The 19,000-nt window shown below is 43.3% G+C and overlaps 3 protein-coding genes across 3 annotated transcripts; 1 reads left to right on the top strand and 2 right to left on the bottom strand.

Moving 5' to 3' along the window:
- The first annotated feature begins 824 nt into the window (after positions 1-824).
- acsf2 (acyl-CoA synthetase family member 2) lies at positions 825-15,305 on the top strand. Its single transcript, XM_076034955.1, has 16 exons — positions 825-1,157; positions 2,100-2,295; positions 2,391-2,519; positions 2,996-3,049; positions 3,153-3,271; positions 4,859-5,021; positions 5,231-5,326; positions 5,470-5,621; positions 5,714-5,805; positions 5,946-6,019; positions 12,697-12,804; positions 13,000-13,151; positions 13,240-13,381; positions 14,390-14,500; positions 14,591-14,659; positions 15,173-15,305. The coding sequence occupies exons 1-16, from the start codon at positions 1,039-1,041 to the stop codon at positions 15,221-15,223; spliced, it is 1,827 nt and encodes a 608-aa protein (XP_075891070.1). The 5' UTR covers positions 825-1,038; the 3' UTR covers positions 15,224-15,305.
- On the bottom strand, positions 6,737-11,344 carry chad (chondroadherin). The gene is made up of 4 exons (XM_076034956.1): positions 10,395-11,344; positions 8,419-8,582; positions 7,969-8,123; positions 6,737-7,229 (listed from the first exon to the last, which is right to left on the bottom strand). The coding sequence occupies exons 1-3, from the start codon at positions 11,178-11,180 to the stop codon at positions 7,982-7,984; spliced, it is 1,092 nt and encodes a 363-aa protein (XP_075891071.1). The 5' UTR covers positions 11,181-11,344; the 3' UTR covers positions 6,737-7,229; positions 7,969-7,981.
- A 1,557-nt stretch (positions 15,306-16,862) lies between the features above and the next one.
- On the bottom strand, positions 16,863-18,994 carry armc7 (armadillo repeat containing 7). Its single transcript, XM_076034961.1, has 3 exons — positions 18,755-18,994; positions 18,493-18,636; positions 16,863-18,413 (listed from the first exon to the last, which is right to left on the bottom strand). The coding sequence occupies exons 1-3, from the start codon at positions 18,840-18,842 to the stop codon at positions 18,070-18,072; spliced, it is 576 nt and encodes a 191-aa protein (XP_075891076.1). The 5' UTR covers positions 18,843-18,994; the 3' UTR covers positions 16,863-18,069.
- Between the last annotated feature and the right edge of the window lie 6 nt (positions 18,995-19,000).

Below are 19,000 nucleotides of genomic sequence, written 5' to 3'. Positions count from 1 at the left end.
GAGAACAGAGCTGGGACACTCAGAAGAGCTGCATGGGTTCCCCCAGTAACTCCTCATAGACTTCTATAGATGCACAACTGAAGTTGCACAGCATCATGTTCATAGAAATGTCACCAATGTCTGTTTTTTAGGGAGACAGCTCTCCGAATAGGAAGTTTCTATTGAGTACGACTGGCCATTTCTCCTGAGTCACAGTGCTGCTTAATAGTTTTCTAAAAAAGACAGGGCCAGTCCAACTTTGTCCTCTGGTAGTTGTAATGTCTGAAATAACAACAACAACAACAACAACAACACCAACAACAACAACAACAGCAATTTCAAATTAATCCATTATAATGTAGCTTCTCCAGTGCCAACAGGGAACATAAAATGTTTTCTTTTTGATGAGTGACATTTGGAAATTGTTCAGTTTTTGCCTAAATTCAGGCCAAAGAAGTTTCCATAGTTCCCTCGTCCATTTAAGATTTTATTTTAATGTTTATGTTTAAAAAAAAAAAAAAAAGAATATGAGAATAATCTTTAAATCACAAGAAAATTATTTCCTTGTGAACATTAAGACATTAGTAATGAGGAACGTGTCATTAGTCAAACATCATACAGTGTAAAAATATGTGTATATACATTTTTTTTTTTTTTTTTTTTTAACGTACTACTTGTACTTACTTACGGGAGAAGACTGATGGTAAAAGCCGTTATGTACTTCAACTCCTTCAACTAACACTTGAGCTTTGAGATTATTTAAAAAACAAACAAACAAAAGAAAACCCGTCATCTATTAAAACAAAACACTCAGATCTCAGTAGCGGTCGACTCTTTTGTTTCTCTTTTAGCCGCACATTATTCGACTGTCGTGGACAACCGAGTGCACTACAGTCGGTCAGGCAACACAACATTAGTCGAGTGCAGGTGTTCACTGCAACTCTGGACTTTATTCTCCGCGGTGACTGTGGAACCAAGAGGTGGATCACTGAGTTTTGTGCGTCTCAGTGAGGCAGACTGTAGCACATTTCAGCGCAGTCGCAGTGCATCGGGCGCACAATGAGCCACAACATTGTGCTCTTCTCTCAATCTGTCCGCACTTACTGCGGACACTCCGGAATTTTAAAGGTTCTACAGAAAATATGGTCGGGTCATCGAGGATTTCCTGTTGGGAACCGGTGAGTTACATGCGACCAATAATATTATGATTAATAATGATGATTAAAATAATAATAATAATAATCATTTCAGTACTTCATATGGGACTTTCGACCTGCTTACTCTGTAGTTGTGTATTCTGTGATTAACAGTTTTACTATGTACTAATGTACTAATTTACAATGCGGCTTAAGGGGATTAAAAGTATAGAGCAAATACCGAAGCCTGACAGAAAATAGTGAAACTTCACTGCTTTCTAATAAATATTATTTCATTAATGTTTATCATTATTGTGTATAGGGGTCTTAATGTGTAACACAAAATTTTAGAAACAAATATCATCCCCTTTTGCACAAAATATAACACACTGTGTCCTGGGGACAATGCTAGAAATAAGACCAAATGACAGCAGTTTATTTCCCTGCACGATTGCATCATATTTTGCAGGTGTACATTGTACAGTTTCTGTACATATTTTTGTGCTTGCGTGATTTTTCATGTAGCTAACGTGCTTACGCATGACATTTAACATCCTGACTGTGAAAAATGAATACATTTATTTAGATGAATTTGTAGCTGCACACCCTGAGGCCACGCTGAGGGCCCGTCTCAAACACAGCCTGATCCCATGTGACCACCTAGAGCAATGCTAAATGTGTGTAGTCAGACAAAGACACTGGCTGGACTGGTAAATATTTAGACATGACAGTAGGCAAGTATGTTTTCATAGCTAACAGCTGTGTCTGAACTTTGCCAGAGAATTTGCTGTTGTTGTTGCTGTAGTTACTCCTCACTTCCAGTGTATTGTAGGAACTAAGTGCATTTTATGCACAGTGACGGTGAGATTTAACGCTGCTGCTGGTTCTTGCCTGGACCAGTGAGTCCACACCCACTGGTGCTGTTAGGACTAGAGTGCTCTACTAAGGCTCCCTCTTCATCCTTTGTCCTCTTCTCTCTTTCAGTGGAATCCACGTGGACAGCATCCCCACCCTACCGTCCCTGACCAGCAGCTACGTCCACGGCACATCCAGCACGTCGCTGTTGTACAGCACCATCGGGCGGTGCCTTCAGAGGACCGTTGAGCGTTGTCCTGACCGAGAGGCTGTGGCCTTCTTTGAAAGCGGGGTCCGCAAAACCTTTGCCAACCTTCAGCAGGATGTGAGTGTCAAATGTGTATTTTTAGACATCAGGTCGTCACATCATCAGGCGTCCACATCAGAGACGGTCTGTTTTTGGGTTTGTGGTGTCTGCAGGTGGACCAGGCCGCAGCTGGACTGCTGGCCCTCGGACTGAAAAGCGGGGACCGGCTCGGCATGTGGGGACCCAACACCTATGAGTGGATCTTGGTCCAGTTTGCTGCAGCCAAAGCCGGCATTATTTTGGTGGGTCAAAGTTGCAGCTTGAGGCACGCTGGAGTGTTTGATAGGTTATGAATTGCCACAGTTCCCAACTTATTTACAGTTAGTGAATAATTACCTCCTTTTTTCTAATAGGAACAGTAAAGTTTGGAACACGACTCAGATTTTATCCTGGGATCATTAATAACCACAAACATTGATTTGGTTAGCATGTCTTTATGATCACTAAAATGGGTACATTATTAACTTGAACCTATGTTTGGACGTCGACTCAGATACAATGGGCAGAGCAGGTTTATCCTGGGATGATTAGCAGCCTCAAACTTCATCTTGGACTAGCACACCTAGTCACTAAAATGGGCACATTATTAACCTGAATCTATTCTATTTGTACCAGTCAAAAGGGTTGATTAAAATAAACACACACAAGAAAGCTGAAGCAAAGCAGCAGCAGTCAGTTTGCAAATCTCACCTTTGTATGGTCGCCCCCAACTTGACAGGTGTCCCTGAATCCAGCCTATCAAGCGCATGAAGCTGAATACGCACTGCGGAAGGTTGGTGAAGTTTTGCATGCAGGTTGTTTTGTTTTTTGTTTTTTGTTTGTTTGACAACACTGTATTAGAAAAAAAGATAAGTCCCCCACTGCTCTCTTCGTAGGTTGGTTGTAAGGCCGTAGTGTGTCCCATGGAGTTCAAGACCCAGAGATACTGTGACATGCTGAGGCAGATCTGCCCTGAGATTGACTCATCAAACCCAGGAAACATCAGGAGTGCCAGGTGTGTTCATGTGTCAAAGTTTTAGCATTTTACCCCCTGCCAAGACATATTAGAAATATTTCACTTCTAAGTTTGAGTATATTTCTCTCACAGATTCCATAAGCTTAAATTTACCGCTGGCAATTTTAGCCTTGGAAGGCATTAATTGAAATAATTAAAAATGCAAATTTTCACACTTTAGAATCGTAAAGTGTGATTGGGTTGCAGAAAATGTTCTATTTTTGATCAGAAACGTTAAAGAAATGAGCATATGCATTACTCATGTTCTGCTTCAAGATAGAAAAACAGTCCAGTTGCCTCAACTTGACCCTTCTACGCACACATTCCTAAAATATTGTCAAAAAACAGATGACATTAGTCATGTGTAACTCAATAATAGATTACTACAGCTTGGACAAGACACTGCACACAAAGAGATAGCAAAATGGATTTTAATCTCTTTTTATAAGCATCAAACAAGTTACCAATGTGTGGTATTGATTATATTATTATTCATTCTATTACTGTATAGCATATTAGTAATGGCTCCTCTGAAAGTACAGAACTTAATATCATTTTCTATTTCTTTTTCTTTCATTTTTAAAGATTTACCCAAGCATAATTTGTGTTGCCCAGACAAAAGCAAGGTTTATGTATAAATGTTGTTCTGTAGACTTTGTAGTGTTGAACCTGTAACCCAGTAAAGCAGCGGTGTCAGCGTGCCAGCGAGATGGTTTTCATTGGCTGAGATTGTTGCAGACCTTCCTTAACGTAACATCTTCTTAACTGTACTAGTTTTGTTTTATGTATCCAATTCATTAAGCTGTGAGTTTTCTGAAACAAACAAATCAAATCAGACTTTATTTATATAGCACTTATCATGCAAACGACAATGCAACCCAAAGTGCTTCACAAGATCAAACAAACAAACTTTCTTTCAATGTCTTAACTCACAGGACAACATACATTACAGATTGAAATGTGAAAACAGTCGAGCCCGACCAAATATCTTGACTGTCCTGACTCTCTCACTGACTCACTGACTCTGGTGGCTGGTTGTAGTACTGACCACGAACCATAGCAGATTACATACTACCAAAATCGGAACAGGTTACTTTTGAGGTAAACCAACTGGAAGAGCCATACTCTTTCCTCCGAGCCACAAGAGGTCAGTGAAACTTTAATTTCAGTGGAAGTTGAGGGTTACCACAGGTATTGTAAATTGATCAATTATGATAATCAGGACACTGAGAGGGGAAACAAAGAGTTTAAACTCTGCTCTAATTTATTTTGTTTGGTGATATATGTTTTTACTTTAAACCTTGGGCAAAAAAAGAAAATAAAGTCACTGTGAACCCATAAGAATAAAACAATTGTTTATTATTTTTAATTTGACCAGACTACACATCTAAACAAGTCTCTCATGAGCCAGTAGCGGCTCAGTAGGACTTAGTCCTAGACTAATCTTACTTACTACACTAATTTAAAACTTTTTTTTTTTTTTTAACAAAAGCTATCATAAAGCATATTTATTTTGTTGTTGTTGTTGTTGTTGTTGTTGTTGTTGTTGTTGTTGTTGTTGTTATTTTTTCTCTTTCTCCTCGCCAGACTCCCGGACCTCCGCTTGGTGATTGTTCTGGATGGTCGGCAGACAGGGATGTTCCACCTGGAGGATATGATGCAGGCAGGAAGCAGTCAGCACATGCAGCAGCTTGAGGGTGTACAGAAGAAACTGTCAAGTGATGATCCGATAAACATCCAGTTCACTTCGGTAATTTACAGTACAGTAGAAAATTACAAAACAGGCAACAACAAAAAAGAATCAGTCCAAGTTCACATCCCCGATCAGTTCCTAACTTTTTCCGGTCTTACAGAGTGCATTTTGTTGGTTCTTAATTTTAATAAACTACAGTTTTTGCTCTATCAGTGTACTTTGTAAAATAATTTCTGACAGTTTATTTTATATTTTCTTCATTCCAGGGCACAACAGGGTCTCCCAAGGCTGCGACCTTGTCTCATTTCAATCAAATCAACAACGCCCATATTTTTGGGAACAGAGCCGAGTTCAATTGGAAGGTGAATTATTATGTGTTACCTGAGATTTTACTCTCAAATCGGGTGAACACACAAACTGGAGACCATTTAACAGACAACAGTACAACCCCAATGAGACACACAGTGCGACCTCTGTAATAATTGTTTTGTCTGTTGTCCCACAGACAGACACTCGAGTCTGCGTGCCCTTACCACTGTTCCACGCCTTCGGCACGGTGATCGCCGGGGTTTTAATGGGAGTGCACGGTGTCTCACTCGTCTTCCCCTCCACTGGGTACAATGGAACAGCCAACCTGGCGGCCATGGAGAGAGAGAGGTAGCGCCACTTGTCCAGGTCAAGATCATCTTAGTGGCCAGAACTCCTGTGTTTTAAACCCTGTGACCGTTACTGTGGTTCTCCGGATACAGGTGCAGTGTTATTTATGGAACCCCAACCATGTATATTGATATGATCACCCATCCAGACTTCGCTAAATATGACTTGTCATCGGTGAAGACAGGTGAGATTAGTCTTCTTCTGCTCTGACATCTTCCTCCCCCTCTGACAGATAGATAGATAGGTAGATAGATAGATAGATAGATAGATAGACTCTTATTGTACTACTCACTTGTGTTTCATCTGTTTGGATTTGCCCTGAAGCCGTGATCGGCGGATCCCCGTGTCCATTACAGCTCGCAAAGGAAATTGAATCGTCAATGCAAGTGCAAGCGATGGTAGGTGAACGTGAATGTTGCATGCAAAAAAATAATTTTAGAAAAAAAAAATCCAGAAATTTAGTGCATTAAACAGTGTTTAAGAAAATAGATTTTATCATGCAATTCAGATTTTTCCCACAAGAGGGAGAAATATTTAACGTATCAGATTCATCAGTATTTATGAAGTGAACACCCTAAAAAGATGTGAAAGATGTGAAATTCAACATCAAGCACTGTCATTAGTCACTGATTTTTCAAGAAATGATTGAGTCATTTTGTATTTTGTAATCTTAACCAAAGTATTGCAAAAACAAAGGTTGTACATGATTCAAATATTTGCAGGTGAGTGATTATGTGAATTATAAAGTTGTTGTCGTAAGCCAAACACAATGTGATTTATTCAGATCTATTTATACTGAGAATTGTTGTGTGTCTAAAAAAGCACAAGTACTCTAAAGGTATTTTAAGTTATGACATTATTGAAGTCCCCGTGACCCTGAGCTCGGGAAGAAGCGGGTACAGAAGATGGATGGATGGATGGATGGATGGACATTATTGAACATTATTGAAGCATCTGCCACTACTGCGGTCTAACTAGTTTCTATTTGCCTTGTTTGGCAAATAGAAAGCAGGACCATCTCCCTTTCAGCATTTTGCAGCCTTGACTCAAGATATTTTACATACAACTGAAATAATAACCCTAATGCCGCTGTCTGCAAAACAAAAAGGCACATGTACAATGGAATAAATGAATTTAATGAGGTCAGACATTTCATATTTCTGAATTTATCACATGATTGTAGATGGTATTTTACTTGACATATTTTGTATTTTGCGATGAATAAAAGAACAGGGTATACATTGAGCTGACTGGTGAGACCCCTCCCATCTTTCAGTGAGGCTCATCTGGCCTCATTATTGCCACGATAATCAAGACAGTCCGACTCAGATCCTTAAAGAGGAACAAAGTACGCTTGTACCCTGTTGTATAAGTGCTAGGAATACACGTGTTCCTAATGTTTTCTCCAACCCGCTTCAACCTAAATGTTGGGGTTTTTGTTGTATCGCATTTGCATGTTTGGTCTTTATGCTGGCGGTAAAATGAAGCCCATAAATGGGTGGAGCATTCTTGAAGTCGACGAGTTAGTGCTGCTTGGGATGTGTGTGTGTGTGTGTGTGTGTGTGTGTGTGTAGCCGGTCACTGGAACAGGCTCCCCCTCAGCATCTCCTGCGAAAAAACAAGAGTCAGAGTCAGCAGCCAGTTAAAGATTCTGCCCTCTAGGAAGAGCCAGTGTACTGGAGCTGCAGGCCAATGTGGAAAAGTTTCAGACAGGCACGAGTGTGAGAACACAGAGTTCACTGGCTTGGAAGAAAGAGAAGGAATGAAAATAATGTTAAAACAACTATTGGCCACCCCGAAACCAACTCAACTCAGAGTCATGTGGACTGAACGCAAGATCATGTAATTGATTCAAACTGAAAACTAGAGTTCTGTAGAAATGTGTGGGAGGATGGACACAGAGGCCATATTTGTAAATGTTGGGGAGAAAAAGGAAGTAAAGTTGAAATAATCTGTCCATCCAACCATCCAACCATCCATCCATCCAACCATCCATCCATCCATTCCGTGATCTTATTATCAAAAAACAAAAAGCCCAACTACAATAATGAAAAGAAGTCAATTCAGCCAAAGCTGGATCTTAATTTATTTTGAGAAGTGACTCCTAACTTGACTTTGCATTTGATGCTGTGGCTCAGTTGAAGTTAACATCTTGAAATTATGAACTTCACAGTCAAAAAGGAAGCACTTTTTTAGTTGGTGTGTTTGGAGTTATTTAGCAAGTTTCTTTGGTAGGAGAGGATTCTCTTTCCCCTTGAATGCTCTTTCCCGCTATTTTGCTCATTTGCTAAAGCTGCCGTCAACTCATTTGCAGCGGATTTAAATATATGTGTTGTCGGTTGGATACCTGTTCAGGATGTTCAGTGACGCGTGCCCTTCCTGGCTCTCTTTGGCTTGGCTCTGCAGCCACTGAAGGCGGTGCTGTCTCTGATCTGTTTGCCTTTCTGCTGAGGCGGAGAAGCACACATGGCATCTGGACGGTTGCGGCTTGAGTCCATCCACCTGTAGGTAGAAATAAGGAGTGAGAGAAAGCCTCTGCCCATGTAGTCTGTCAACAATTGTAATATACACATATGTATGTTAGGACTCAAGAGATTATTTTTTTAAAATTGCGGTTCAGCTCTGAATTTTCTGTGATTAACGGTTTCTTTATATGAGGATTTGCTATGGTTCTCACATCTGTAATCGTTGACCATCAGCAGCATCATTTCAGGATGCAGGCATGCTCCTCTGCCAGCATCATATGCAATTTGCGAGGCTTTGCGAGGCTGGTTGTACAGTCTCCGGTGTGTTTTACCTGCGCAGTGGAGCGAGCTGGCAGGTGCAGCTCCATGGATTGTTGGACAGGGTGAGGTTGCTGATGGTGCCGAAGTCCAGGCCTCTCGGGAGCGACTTCAGCTTGTTGTTGTCCAGGTGCAGTGATTTGATGGCCGTTACGCCCGCAAATGCACCGTCAGAAAGCTGGACAGGAGGAGAGCTGGGAGTTACTGAGGCTCCAGTGAGGTGCGGCTTTAATCGAGTTAAATGGAATTGAACCTAAATCTGCCCAAAGTGTTCGGAATCGTGTACACACAGTTAGCGTACGAGGTGTATACCGCTGGCACCCAGGTTTGACTCTGACAGAGGAGATGGTCGCAGTGGGGCCAGTCTTAGCAGTGAAAGCCTGCTCTCATCCTTCCCCTCTTCACCGACAGTGCAAACAGCGTCAGTCACTGCCTTCCTTCTTGTCCTCCTCTACTTCGTATGCGTGTGCGAGGGTGCAAAAAGCATCGGAGAGGTGCTAGGTGAACCCACAGACGTCACCCTGAGTCGCGCCCCATCCGGGAGGAAGCGGAGATTGAATCCGAGGGGCTTTTAAGAGTCATTTCGCGTGAGTCCCAAAAGCCGTTTGGAAATTTCCACCGGAGAGGGACAAGTGGCGAAGTCGGGGAAGTTGAAGATGGACGACTTCCAGGCCCAGCCAAGGTGTTTTTCGCTCTTTCTGTCGGCTCCCTCTCCTGGTCGCTCCTCTGCCAGGAAAGGCTCGTAAAGAGCCCAATTGTCCATTCAAGCTAAAAATACTCGTCCTCATGCACTATGGAACACCCTGCCTCTGTTTACCTGTCCTAACCCCTCCTGACCTGTTTACAGGACTCTCCCAGTGGAAAGTCCAAACGCATACTTTGCTGAAAATAACACTTGTGTCATAATTAGACTCAGACATGCTTGGCTAAGGTCCTGCAAACAGAAATACTCTAAAAATACCAAAGTTTGGCTGGAAATGAGGCTTAATCTCCTCAGCCTACCTCTCCGCCCCCTACTGCTTCCAACTGCCTCTCACGCAGGTTAATTTACAGTTTTCTCCCCTGGGACTCCTCCATACTCTGGCACAGGTTCGGCTGAAAACAGAACATGGACCCTATGTACCAAGGGCGCAGGAATGGCCGTAGCCTGCGCTATGTGACGTGGCCATTAAAACATTTGCCTGATATTTTTGAGTTAATATGCACTGAGCAATTTTGTTTTTCTTTTTAAAAGCTCACAGTTAAATCATCCAAGTTACAAAAAGAGAAAACAAGGGTTTGGTTGCTGGAGGCTGGAAGTTTTCATGTTTATCAGCTTTTAAAGGCAGTGGAAAATAGTGCCATACATATTTCATCAGTGTTCATTGTCACAGTCGCACCCCTTGAAGAAAGAAACAGTGCACCTCTAAATCTTCAAACTAGGATCCATTCTTACTGTTGTGCCTCCACTACTTAGCTCTCGCCACATGTGAGAAAACTAAATCCCAGATGCCTGATGGTCTATCATTAACAAGTAGACTGGTGCGGCGCTGGATGGGTGCACATGCCGGTGTACAGATGCACAGGGCACAGATGGTGTTGCAGCAGGAGCAGAGCGGCTCAGCTGCACACTGTAGATTCATTTTCAGGGTTTATGTAAACGTTAGCCGGTTATGTAATTGGCTGTGGACGGGGTGATGTTGACCGCTGGTGGGTTTGTAAATATGCAGATGAAATATGGCGGAGATGAGTTTTCCGGACCAAGACTAACAAACATCGGCAGCGTACAGAGGTTCTTTCAAGTCAATCATTTCAAGTCGCTGTTTTCTTGACTTTTGTCACACTAGCTAGACGACTTCCCCCCTCACTTGGAAAGTTTGTTCATGTCATGCACTTCTTTTCCAGCCTGAAGTCATTATAAAAACTGGCAAAAACTGACTTTTCATTCCTTTTACTTCAAAGCCACAGGCTTCAGATTCACAGCTTTTGATATTAGTACAGGCACACTCACCTTCTCCAGACCCATGTTGTCCAGGTACAGTTTCTCCATGTAGCGTCCAAAGCTCTGGAAGGCGTTATCTGGGATGCTTCTCATAGGATTCCTCCCCAGCGTGAGCTCCTCCACCACTCGCAGTTTGCTCATGGCCGCGCTGGGATAGCTGGACATCTTGTTCCTCTCCAGGTGAAGTATGGCCAGGTTCTCCACCTCGTCCAGAGAGCCCGGTTGCAGCGTGCTCAGCTCGTTCCCGCTAATGTGCAGCCAGCGCAAGTCTTTTGCCCCTGCGAAGGTCCCGGGCCGCAGCTCGCGCAGCTTGTTGTCGTTGAGCTGCAGGATGAAGAGGTTGATCATTGGGGAGAAGAGGCCCTTGGCCAGATCGCTGATCTGATTACCATCGAGGTGCAGGTAGGTGAGCTCAGTCAGGTCCTCGAAGGCGCCGGGCTTGATGCTGCCTATCTCATTGTTGGACAGGTACAGGTAGACAAGCTTCTTCAGACCTTTGAAGGCCTGGGAGCCGATCTCGCGCAGCTGGCAGTGCTGCATGTGCAGTGAGACGAGTCCCTTGCTCTCGCTGAAGGCCCCCGTGGGGATGCTACCCAGGTTGTTCCTCTGCAGGTTCAACAGACGGGTGACTTCTGACACCCGAGGGATCTTCTTGAGTCCCGCGCTGTCACAGATGACGTGCTGGAGGTCTCCGTGGCAGTGGCACAAGCTGGGGCACTGACTAGGGAGCCCCTGCACGGCAGGGCCCAGAGCCAGCAGGCAGGTCCCCAGCAACAACCAGCTCACGAAGCACATGTTGGTATGGAAGAGAAGCAGAAAAGCTGATGAAGAAATGAGGAAGAATTCAAAAGGTGGACTTGGATTGTGTGTTTGTGCGCGCCTGTGTGTGTGTATGTGTGTGTGAAGATGAAAACAGATGGAGGAAGGACTGAGCAGGCGGGCAGCGGAGGATGGCCAGTCAATGGAACACACAGCTCTATTTATAAGATTAGGTGGAGGGAAAAAAAAAACGGGAGGGCTCTCAGGCTGTTGGAGCAAGACTCTTTAGGAGGAAGTTGAGTGTCGGTGGGAATTTAACCCTGAGAGAGCAGAGAGAGGATGGCAGCACACTCAGGGCCCACTGCTGCCTCAGCCACAGGATTCATCTGCAGCTTCACTAACATAGAAAATTAATAAATAGTCTCACAGAAGCTGTTTTTGTATATTAATTGTAATTGGGATACACACATTTGTGTGTGTATGTGTGTATCTATCTATCTATCTATCTATCTATCTATCTATCTATCTATCTATATTTTTTTTTTATGTATATACATGTATATACATATATATATATATATACATATGCCTGTTATAGGTTTTTGGTTTTGCAATACAATGGTTTTAAGAGCAATAAGAATTTACCACAAATTTTCACACATTTCCTCACCACTTCTCTCCCACTGCAGTTTTCTAATCTCTCCTGCTAATCTAAAGTTCTTGTGGCTGGATGCTCACAGTAGACGTCGGTATTTGATCGGCACAGACCGAACTGGACCGCCGCGCACGCTCCCAGACGTCTCTTTTGTTTTCCAGTTTGCGGTGGCAGAAGGAGGGAAAAAAAAGAGGGGGTACAGGGGAGCCATTCCTGTCCTGCTGTTTTATAAGCTGTAATAGCCTACAGATGCTTGATGTCAGGCCCATTGTGAGAGATGTTCAGATAGAACCTGAAACACTGTGTGCGTTCTTTGCAGAGGGGTTGTGGTGCTTTAACCTTCGTTCAGGCTGTTTCAGCTGCAGGAGTTATTCCTGTAACTTGGAGTTTTTCCTCCACCTGCTTTCAATAGTAGATTGGAAGCGTTGGTAGGGAAGTGCTGCAGGACTTTGTTGACGAGCTCAGGTCTTAAGCAGGCCCGCCCAACATAACTGGAATCTAGAGTTTACTCAAGACATCTCACATTTTATCGGCAATACGTCTCCTCCGTGACTCTCAGAATTCATGTCCTTCTCCTGCAGGCCGACTTCCTGTGATTCTTTCTCCACCTGCATGAACAACAGTTTTATGTTCATTTTCTGTGTTGCTGTGAAAATGGTTTCCAGTGTTCTGCTGACATTAATTCAGCAATACAGAAGGAACACACACACAGAGAAAGCAAAGCGCATTACATACGTTTGTCTTCCCTGCTTTAATTATATGCAAATTTTTTTTCTCCAGAGTGAAAAAGATGCTGTTCTTTACATCTGCATGTTTCGACTATGTACTATACAATATTTATCCTCATGCAGCATGCTGTATTCCTCACCCCCACCTGATTATTTGTGTGATTTGCAGATAGCGTATGGCACCACGGAGAACAGCCCCGTGACATTTATGCCACATCCACGTGACACCACGGAGCGGAGGATAGAAAACTGTGGCTACATCATGGACCACACTGAGGTAATTTTGAAGAAAAAAAAACTGTTTGCCATCATTTTATCCCAAATAAGAGTTTGAAAAGGGGAGGAGCCTGCCTTTAAGCATCACACATCTCCATGTTTAGTATGAATAATTCATGCAAGATGTTCAAGAAGATCTTTTGCGTAAAAATAGTTTTGGCACAGCGATGAAAACAGGATGAAAACTGTCTTGCAGGCCAAAGTGGTGAACCCTCAGACTGGGGAGGTTCTTCCTCTGGGCCAGATGGGGGAGATCATGATCAGGGGCTACTGTGTGATGCTGGACTACTGGGGCGATTGGGCCAAGACTGAAGAGTGCATGACGAGCAGCGGCTGGTACAAAACTGGGTGAGCGGCAACATTTTAAACCTGTATAAAAACCAAAGAGCCACCACGAAGAACACAGTGGGTCCGACATTTGTGTTGCTTCCTGCAGAGACATGGGCACCTTGGACGCCTGCGGCTACCTGCAGATTAAGGGCCGAATTAAAGACATGATCATCAGAGGAGGAGAGAACATTTACCCGATGGAGATTGAACAGTTCCTGCACAAACATCCCAAAGTTAAGGAGGCTCAGGTTAGGTCACACACCAGGGACACGTCCCAAATCCCATCTGGTCTGATGAATGTAGTCTTAATGTACCATCTTGTGGAGAGAAAACCAGGAACTGCAAATCACTCCACAACAATGCTGTATTTTTCCTGCAAAAGAAGTTTATTAGATATTCATTTCAAACAATTACAAATGAATTGAAAGTAGGTTTTGCATAGTTTTGGGTTGAGGGAAAATGAGAAAAAAGAGCTCTCAACTTTCAAAATGTACAAAGATCGTCAGAGAACAAGCAGTGGTCACGTCATGTGATGGACGTTCAGCAATTCCTAATGTTAAGGAAATCTAGTGATGGCTTAATGACTCCAAGAGAACTTTTCCATTGTAGTTCTTCTTTCTTAAAATTGTCATTGGGTAGAGCGGTTAAGTGTGTAATATTTTGGAGATTTTGAAGAAGAAACAGTGACATCAAGTGGTTACATTTTAGATTGCAGCATCTTTCACTCTCCCTCCTCCTCCTGAGCTGGCCAGTGAGCTACGATGGGTTGCGTAACCAAACCTGGATACCTCGTCTGCCTTCTTCTTCATTGTTTTACTTTAAGACACAAGCAGTCACCCTCATTACGAAAACTTGCTGTCAGACAGCTGGATTGTCCACACAGGCTTCCTTAAGAATATGGCAGAGCAAGATGGCATCTAACTGGGACCAAGAACTTTGCTCTATGTAAATTCTAATACATGTATCAGAACTGTTCTAAGGGTAGGAAAACCAAATTACTTTTATTGTGCAGCGATTATACAACTTTTATAATGTATTTATGGTTACTATGTTATGCTTTTACTAATATAAAAATTATAAATCAAGCCAAATATTACACACTGGAGCTTTAAATCTAAATGACTAGCTCTGCAAAGTTGTTGAAACACTAATGAACGTTTGATAGGGTCTGTTGCCTTCTGCCACCAAAGATTTTTAGTCCATCCATTTGAAAAAAGCTTTTTTTCATGGCTCTTTGTTCTTTTTTTGTGCGTCAGGTGGTTGGAGTGAATGACCGCCGGATGGGTGAGGAGGTGTGCGCCTGCATCAAACTGCTGGATGGGGAGGAGTGCACTGAGAGGGAAATTAGGGCCTACTGCAAGGGGGAGGTGAGGCGTCGTCCTCTCCATCAACATTCCCGATGAGCTCGTTAAAGTCACCTGTCAGACGTGTTCATTAGCTTCCTCTGCTCCGTCCAGATCGCCCACTTCAAGATTCCTCGCTACATCCTGTTTGTCACCAGCTACCCGCTCACCGCCATTGGGAAGGTAGGCCCACACACACACCTACACACATGCACGTACAAACACATGCATGCCTGCTGACCACCAAAGTAACAAAGTGTAGAAGGCGTTCTGATCAAAAACAGATTCACAGTTAGCGTGCTGTGACAAACAGCTCCCACTCTGGGTTCTGCGTTTCTCTCCTGCCAGACTGCAGACACGGTGGAGTGTTTGAACAGACTTGCCCTCATTCAGGGGGGAAACAGGGCCTATTAACTCGTCTGCACGCACACCACCTTCTGTCAGACAAATCTGCAGCCCCTTAATATGCCGCTCTGCTTCTTTCAGTCCAATTCCACAGAATAATCTCCTCAGTGTGAACACTTCCAGAGGGTTGAAACGCCAACACACACCGGTCACATTACAAAGCAGTGGGATGGCTGCGGCTGCTGCAGCTGCTCATTGTCAGCAAGCATTCTCAGAGAGGCTGTTGACAACATTAGCCTTTACATACTCATTTGCAGCAAGTAATTAATTGCATTTCTTTCTGTCTTCCAGGTACAGAAGATTCAATTACGCAAGCAGGTTGAGAAGCAACTGGGACTTTAGGAAGCACAATGAGATGTCCTTCAAATGTTGAAGTTCTCTTGATTACATTGTGGCACAAAACCAATCAAATGTTTTCCCTTTGTCCTGTCTGACCAGAATGACCAGCAGAAATGGCTCTGAATGTTTTTGTGATGGCTGACAGATTTATTCTCAAAGGTTGAGCTTGTGACGTGAGTGTGTAAATCACACAGGTTGGCTCTGGAACGACCTGTTGAGTCGTTTTTATTGTATTGATGTTATCTTGTCCACGTCTGGACTGAGGGAAGGATGGTGAGTGAAAGGGGAAATAGAAGTGGAAGCAAAGTGAGCAACTGGCAACAAAATAAAATATTGTAACATTAATAGAAGCAGATATTTTAAAAGCGTGATACTGTATGATTAATGAAAGTGATAATTAAGAAAAAGAGAAAAATAGACCAATATATTAATAAAAATACCCATAAATAACTAAAGAATTGCATTTTCTATTTGCAAGACCTGTAGACTTATTATCAAATCTCTGGAACTGGAAGTCCCGCCCATTTAGGGGCAGTCCATTGGAAAGCCCCTGCCCACATTTTTTTTTTTCAGTGGTGTTGGTCTCAAGTCTCTAATACCTTCTGTTAAAGAGAAATTTGGCTGAGACCGCATGGGCCTTCCCTGACTTAGCATTATATCCCAACCCATACCCTATTACCGCATACCTAATCCTTATCCCAAAAATGATTGGTTTTAACTTTGTACAATTGGAAAGGAAAGTCACACAAATCATTCTAACCCTAACCCCAACCTTTTACTTTCTGTTCCACAGCAATTTTTCAGTTTTTATGCCCATCTTTTGCCTCTGTTAAGACTTTACATTAAAAAAACAACAAAACTGTACGTTAAATCAATTTTTATTTTTGGAAAGAACCTGGACTCTGCCATTTTTCTGGTTCCGGTGAGAATATTATCTTTTTTACTTACCTTTGTGACATCACCGGTGGAGTTAGACGGCTCCACTTGACCGGAATGAGCGGTTATCTCACTCACCGGAGCCGCCGTCAGGACCAGGGGCAACACCAGCCTCCAGACCACTGCCGGTGCATGGACCAGAGCTGCGACAAGCAGATGGACCTTGCCATTCCCAGACCGGGCACAACACCTTCATCCCAACCACAACCCCATCCCCAACCCTAACCTCCTAACCCTAGCCTCATCCCTAATCCTAACCCCAACCCTAGTCCCAGCCATAACCCCAGTCCTAACCCGAACCCCAAGGCTAAAACCAATCACAACCCCAACCCTACTCTCAACCCTTGTCCCAATACTAGCCCAACCCTGACCCGAAGGTTAAGCCTAACCCTAACCCCCCAGCCCGGGCCCCAACCATAACCCTAACCTCAAGTTTACCCCTCCATTCATTGTCTGTATGAATCCCATAACCCCATCCTCAACCCTAACCCATATCTTTGGCTAGGAAAGTCACACAAGCATCATTCAAACAGTTTCGGTGTAGGTTACAGCTACCAGTCCCTACAATTTGGTAACAATAGTGCCACCTAAAAAAATATATTTTTAAGAAGTATACAAAAAAAGTGGGTCCTATATGACTCCAAATGGCCTGAAACATGCTCTAAAACACTCTGTGGGAGACACTTTTTCCATAGTGACACCCAAAAACCATACATTTATTATTATTTTTTTTGAAATTTTTAAATAAATCTGCACCACATTATTAAAACCAAGTGTGAGTTCTCTCTTTACGGGAAGAATGGAGGGTTTTCATAGTTTTTGGTGGCAGGTGCACACCTTGGAAGGCCATTCAGAAAACACACACCCACTAACAGTGAAAATGTTTGAAATGAGTATCACAGACGCACACTGGAAAAGTTTGTGAAGAATTTCCTCCCTGGTCTAATGGGGCTGCGTCTACGAGCCAGGCAGTGGAGTGCTGTGGGATCGAGTGACAACTCTAGACGTCTCTAAACTCTGTCTAGACCTGAAGGACTCAGCCCAGAAATAGCTCCTAAAATCCCAGAGAGAAAACAAACGATAAAACCTCAAGGTTTATTTAGCAATTTATTCAACTGAAATATTCTGGGTTAGGATTGAAGCTTTTAGAACAGGTAACATATTTATAGACAATATGTCTTTATATGTGGCAGCCAAATGGAATGCATATTTCTTGTGGAAACGGTTGGAACGTGTTGTATTTCACCTGACTACACTGGATCAAAGTTTTGTTTTGACGTCTCGGACACTAACGGGGGAGAGCTGCGCATACGGGCTCCCTCGTGTGGTTGGAATGAACACTGCACTTGACTTTGAGTACCTGTCACATTTGTACATTGAGAATGTCTTTATATCACAATCGAAGACTAGGCACAAACTGTTTTGTCTCCTCAATGTGGGACAGCTAGAAAAGATCTATTTGTGAATGATCTACCCAGCACAGTAGCAGGGTTGAAACATTCTGAGGTCCCTCCAGTAGAAGAGACATCAGTTTTAGCAATCAGTTTTAGGAGCAAGCTAAAGGCTAACTTTTGTTATGTTGTTGCTAATGCTGCATCCTGTATCACATTTGCAAAGTATTCAGTTATTTAAGGCTGCATTAAATGAGCCTCCATTTGTCAGGAAAGCACTGTGTTATTGTGTTATTGTGCACCCTATTTATCCCAACAATAAACTTTGTTTTGACAGTGGATTGTGAAGACCAACTAATCTTGCAAGGGCCTGGTCCTTTTTGTCCATATTCTATATTTTTCTTTAACATGGGCAACCTATGCTTGGCTATGCCAGTGGGCAAAATGTCTGATCATCACATGTCGGTGTATTTTCTAAAGTCTCTCTCCCAGAGAGAAACTGTTGGTGACATCAGTTACGACTCAGTCTTTGGGCAGTGGGATGCCGACCGCAGTCTGCTGGCCATGTGTCTGCTGCTGAGCCTGTAACAGCTGCTCCTTGCTGCAGCAGTCCTGCAGGAACACAGCAGCCAGGTTGCGCAGACGGGGACTCTCTGACAGGGAGAAGCGCAGCATGCACTGCACGATAGCTGCATCAGTGATGTCAGATCGCGACGACGGCGTCAGGAGGTTCATCAGCGTGGTGATGGCTGACAGGACAGTCTCCTCCCTCCGACTAGACAGGCAGTTGGTGACGAGGCTGATCCCACCGCCCTGCAGGATGATGTCTCGGCATTCGGGGTCCATACTGAAGTTGCAAAGGCCCCCTGAAGACGGGAAGAGGAATTTTAAATGATGAAAAGTGGCATTTTTTCACTTGGTCATGGAGAGTTTGATATTACTCACCCATTCCAAACTCCACAAAGTTTTCGTTCTCCTCGGTGAGCATGTCCATGAAGAGGTCGGGCACCTGAAGCTCCTTCAGGAAGTCCAGGTTTCCTGGGTCGTAGGCAAAGTTGGCCAGGTTGGCGAGCACCTGTTCCTTTGAGTCTGAATGAATAAATGAATCAATGAGTCAATCAATGCTACATCAGCTGACACAAAGCTACCCATTTAAACTTTGGCTCTAAATTCATTTTGTAGACTTGTCTGGAGTCATACCGCCTACCTTCACTGTCTGTGTCCTGAAATTCAGTGACCAAAGACTGTAGATATTCAAACCGATCAGAGCCTTCCGACGAGCCTCTTTTCCACATGTTTCGTGCGAGTGAAGCATTAGCTAAAAACACTTGTTCATCTATAGTAAGATATATATTTCATCCATTAATCCATTTTCAATACCCGCTTCATCGTGAGCTCAGGGTCACAGCCGTACATAATTTCAAGAAGAGAAAAATAAATAAATGCCTCCTTC

This window comes from Nelusetta ayraudi, unplaced genomic scaffold (genome assembly GCF_046127955.1).
Source record: "Nelusetta ayraudi isolate G7.1 ecotype Tasmania unplaced genomic scaffold, CSIRO-AGI_Nayr_v1 ptg000042l, whole genome shotgun sequence".
Lineage (NCBI taxonomy): Eukaryota > Metazoa > Chordata > Actinopteri > Tetraodontiformes > Monacanthidae > Nelusetta > Nelusetta ayraudi.
This window is presented reverse-complemented; position numbering and strand designations above follow the sequence as displayed.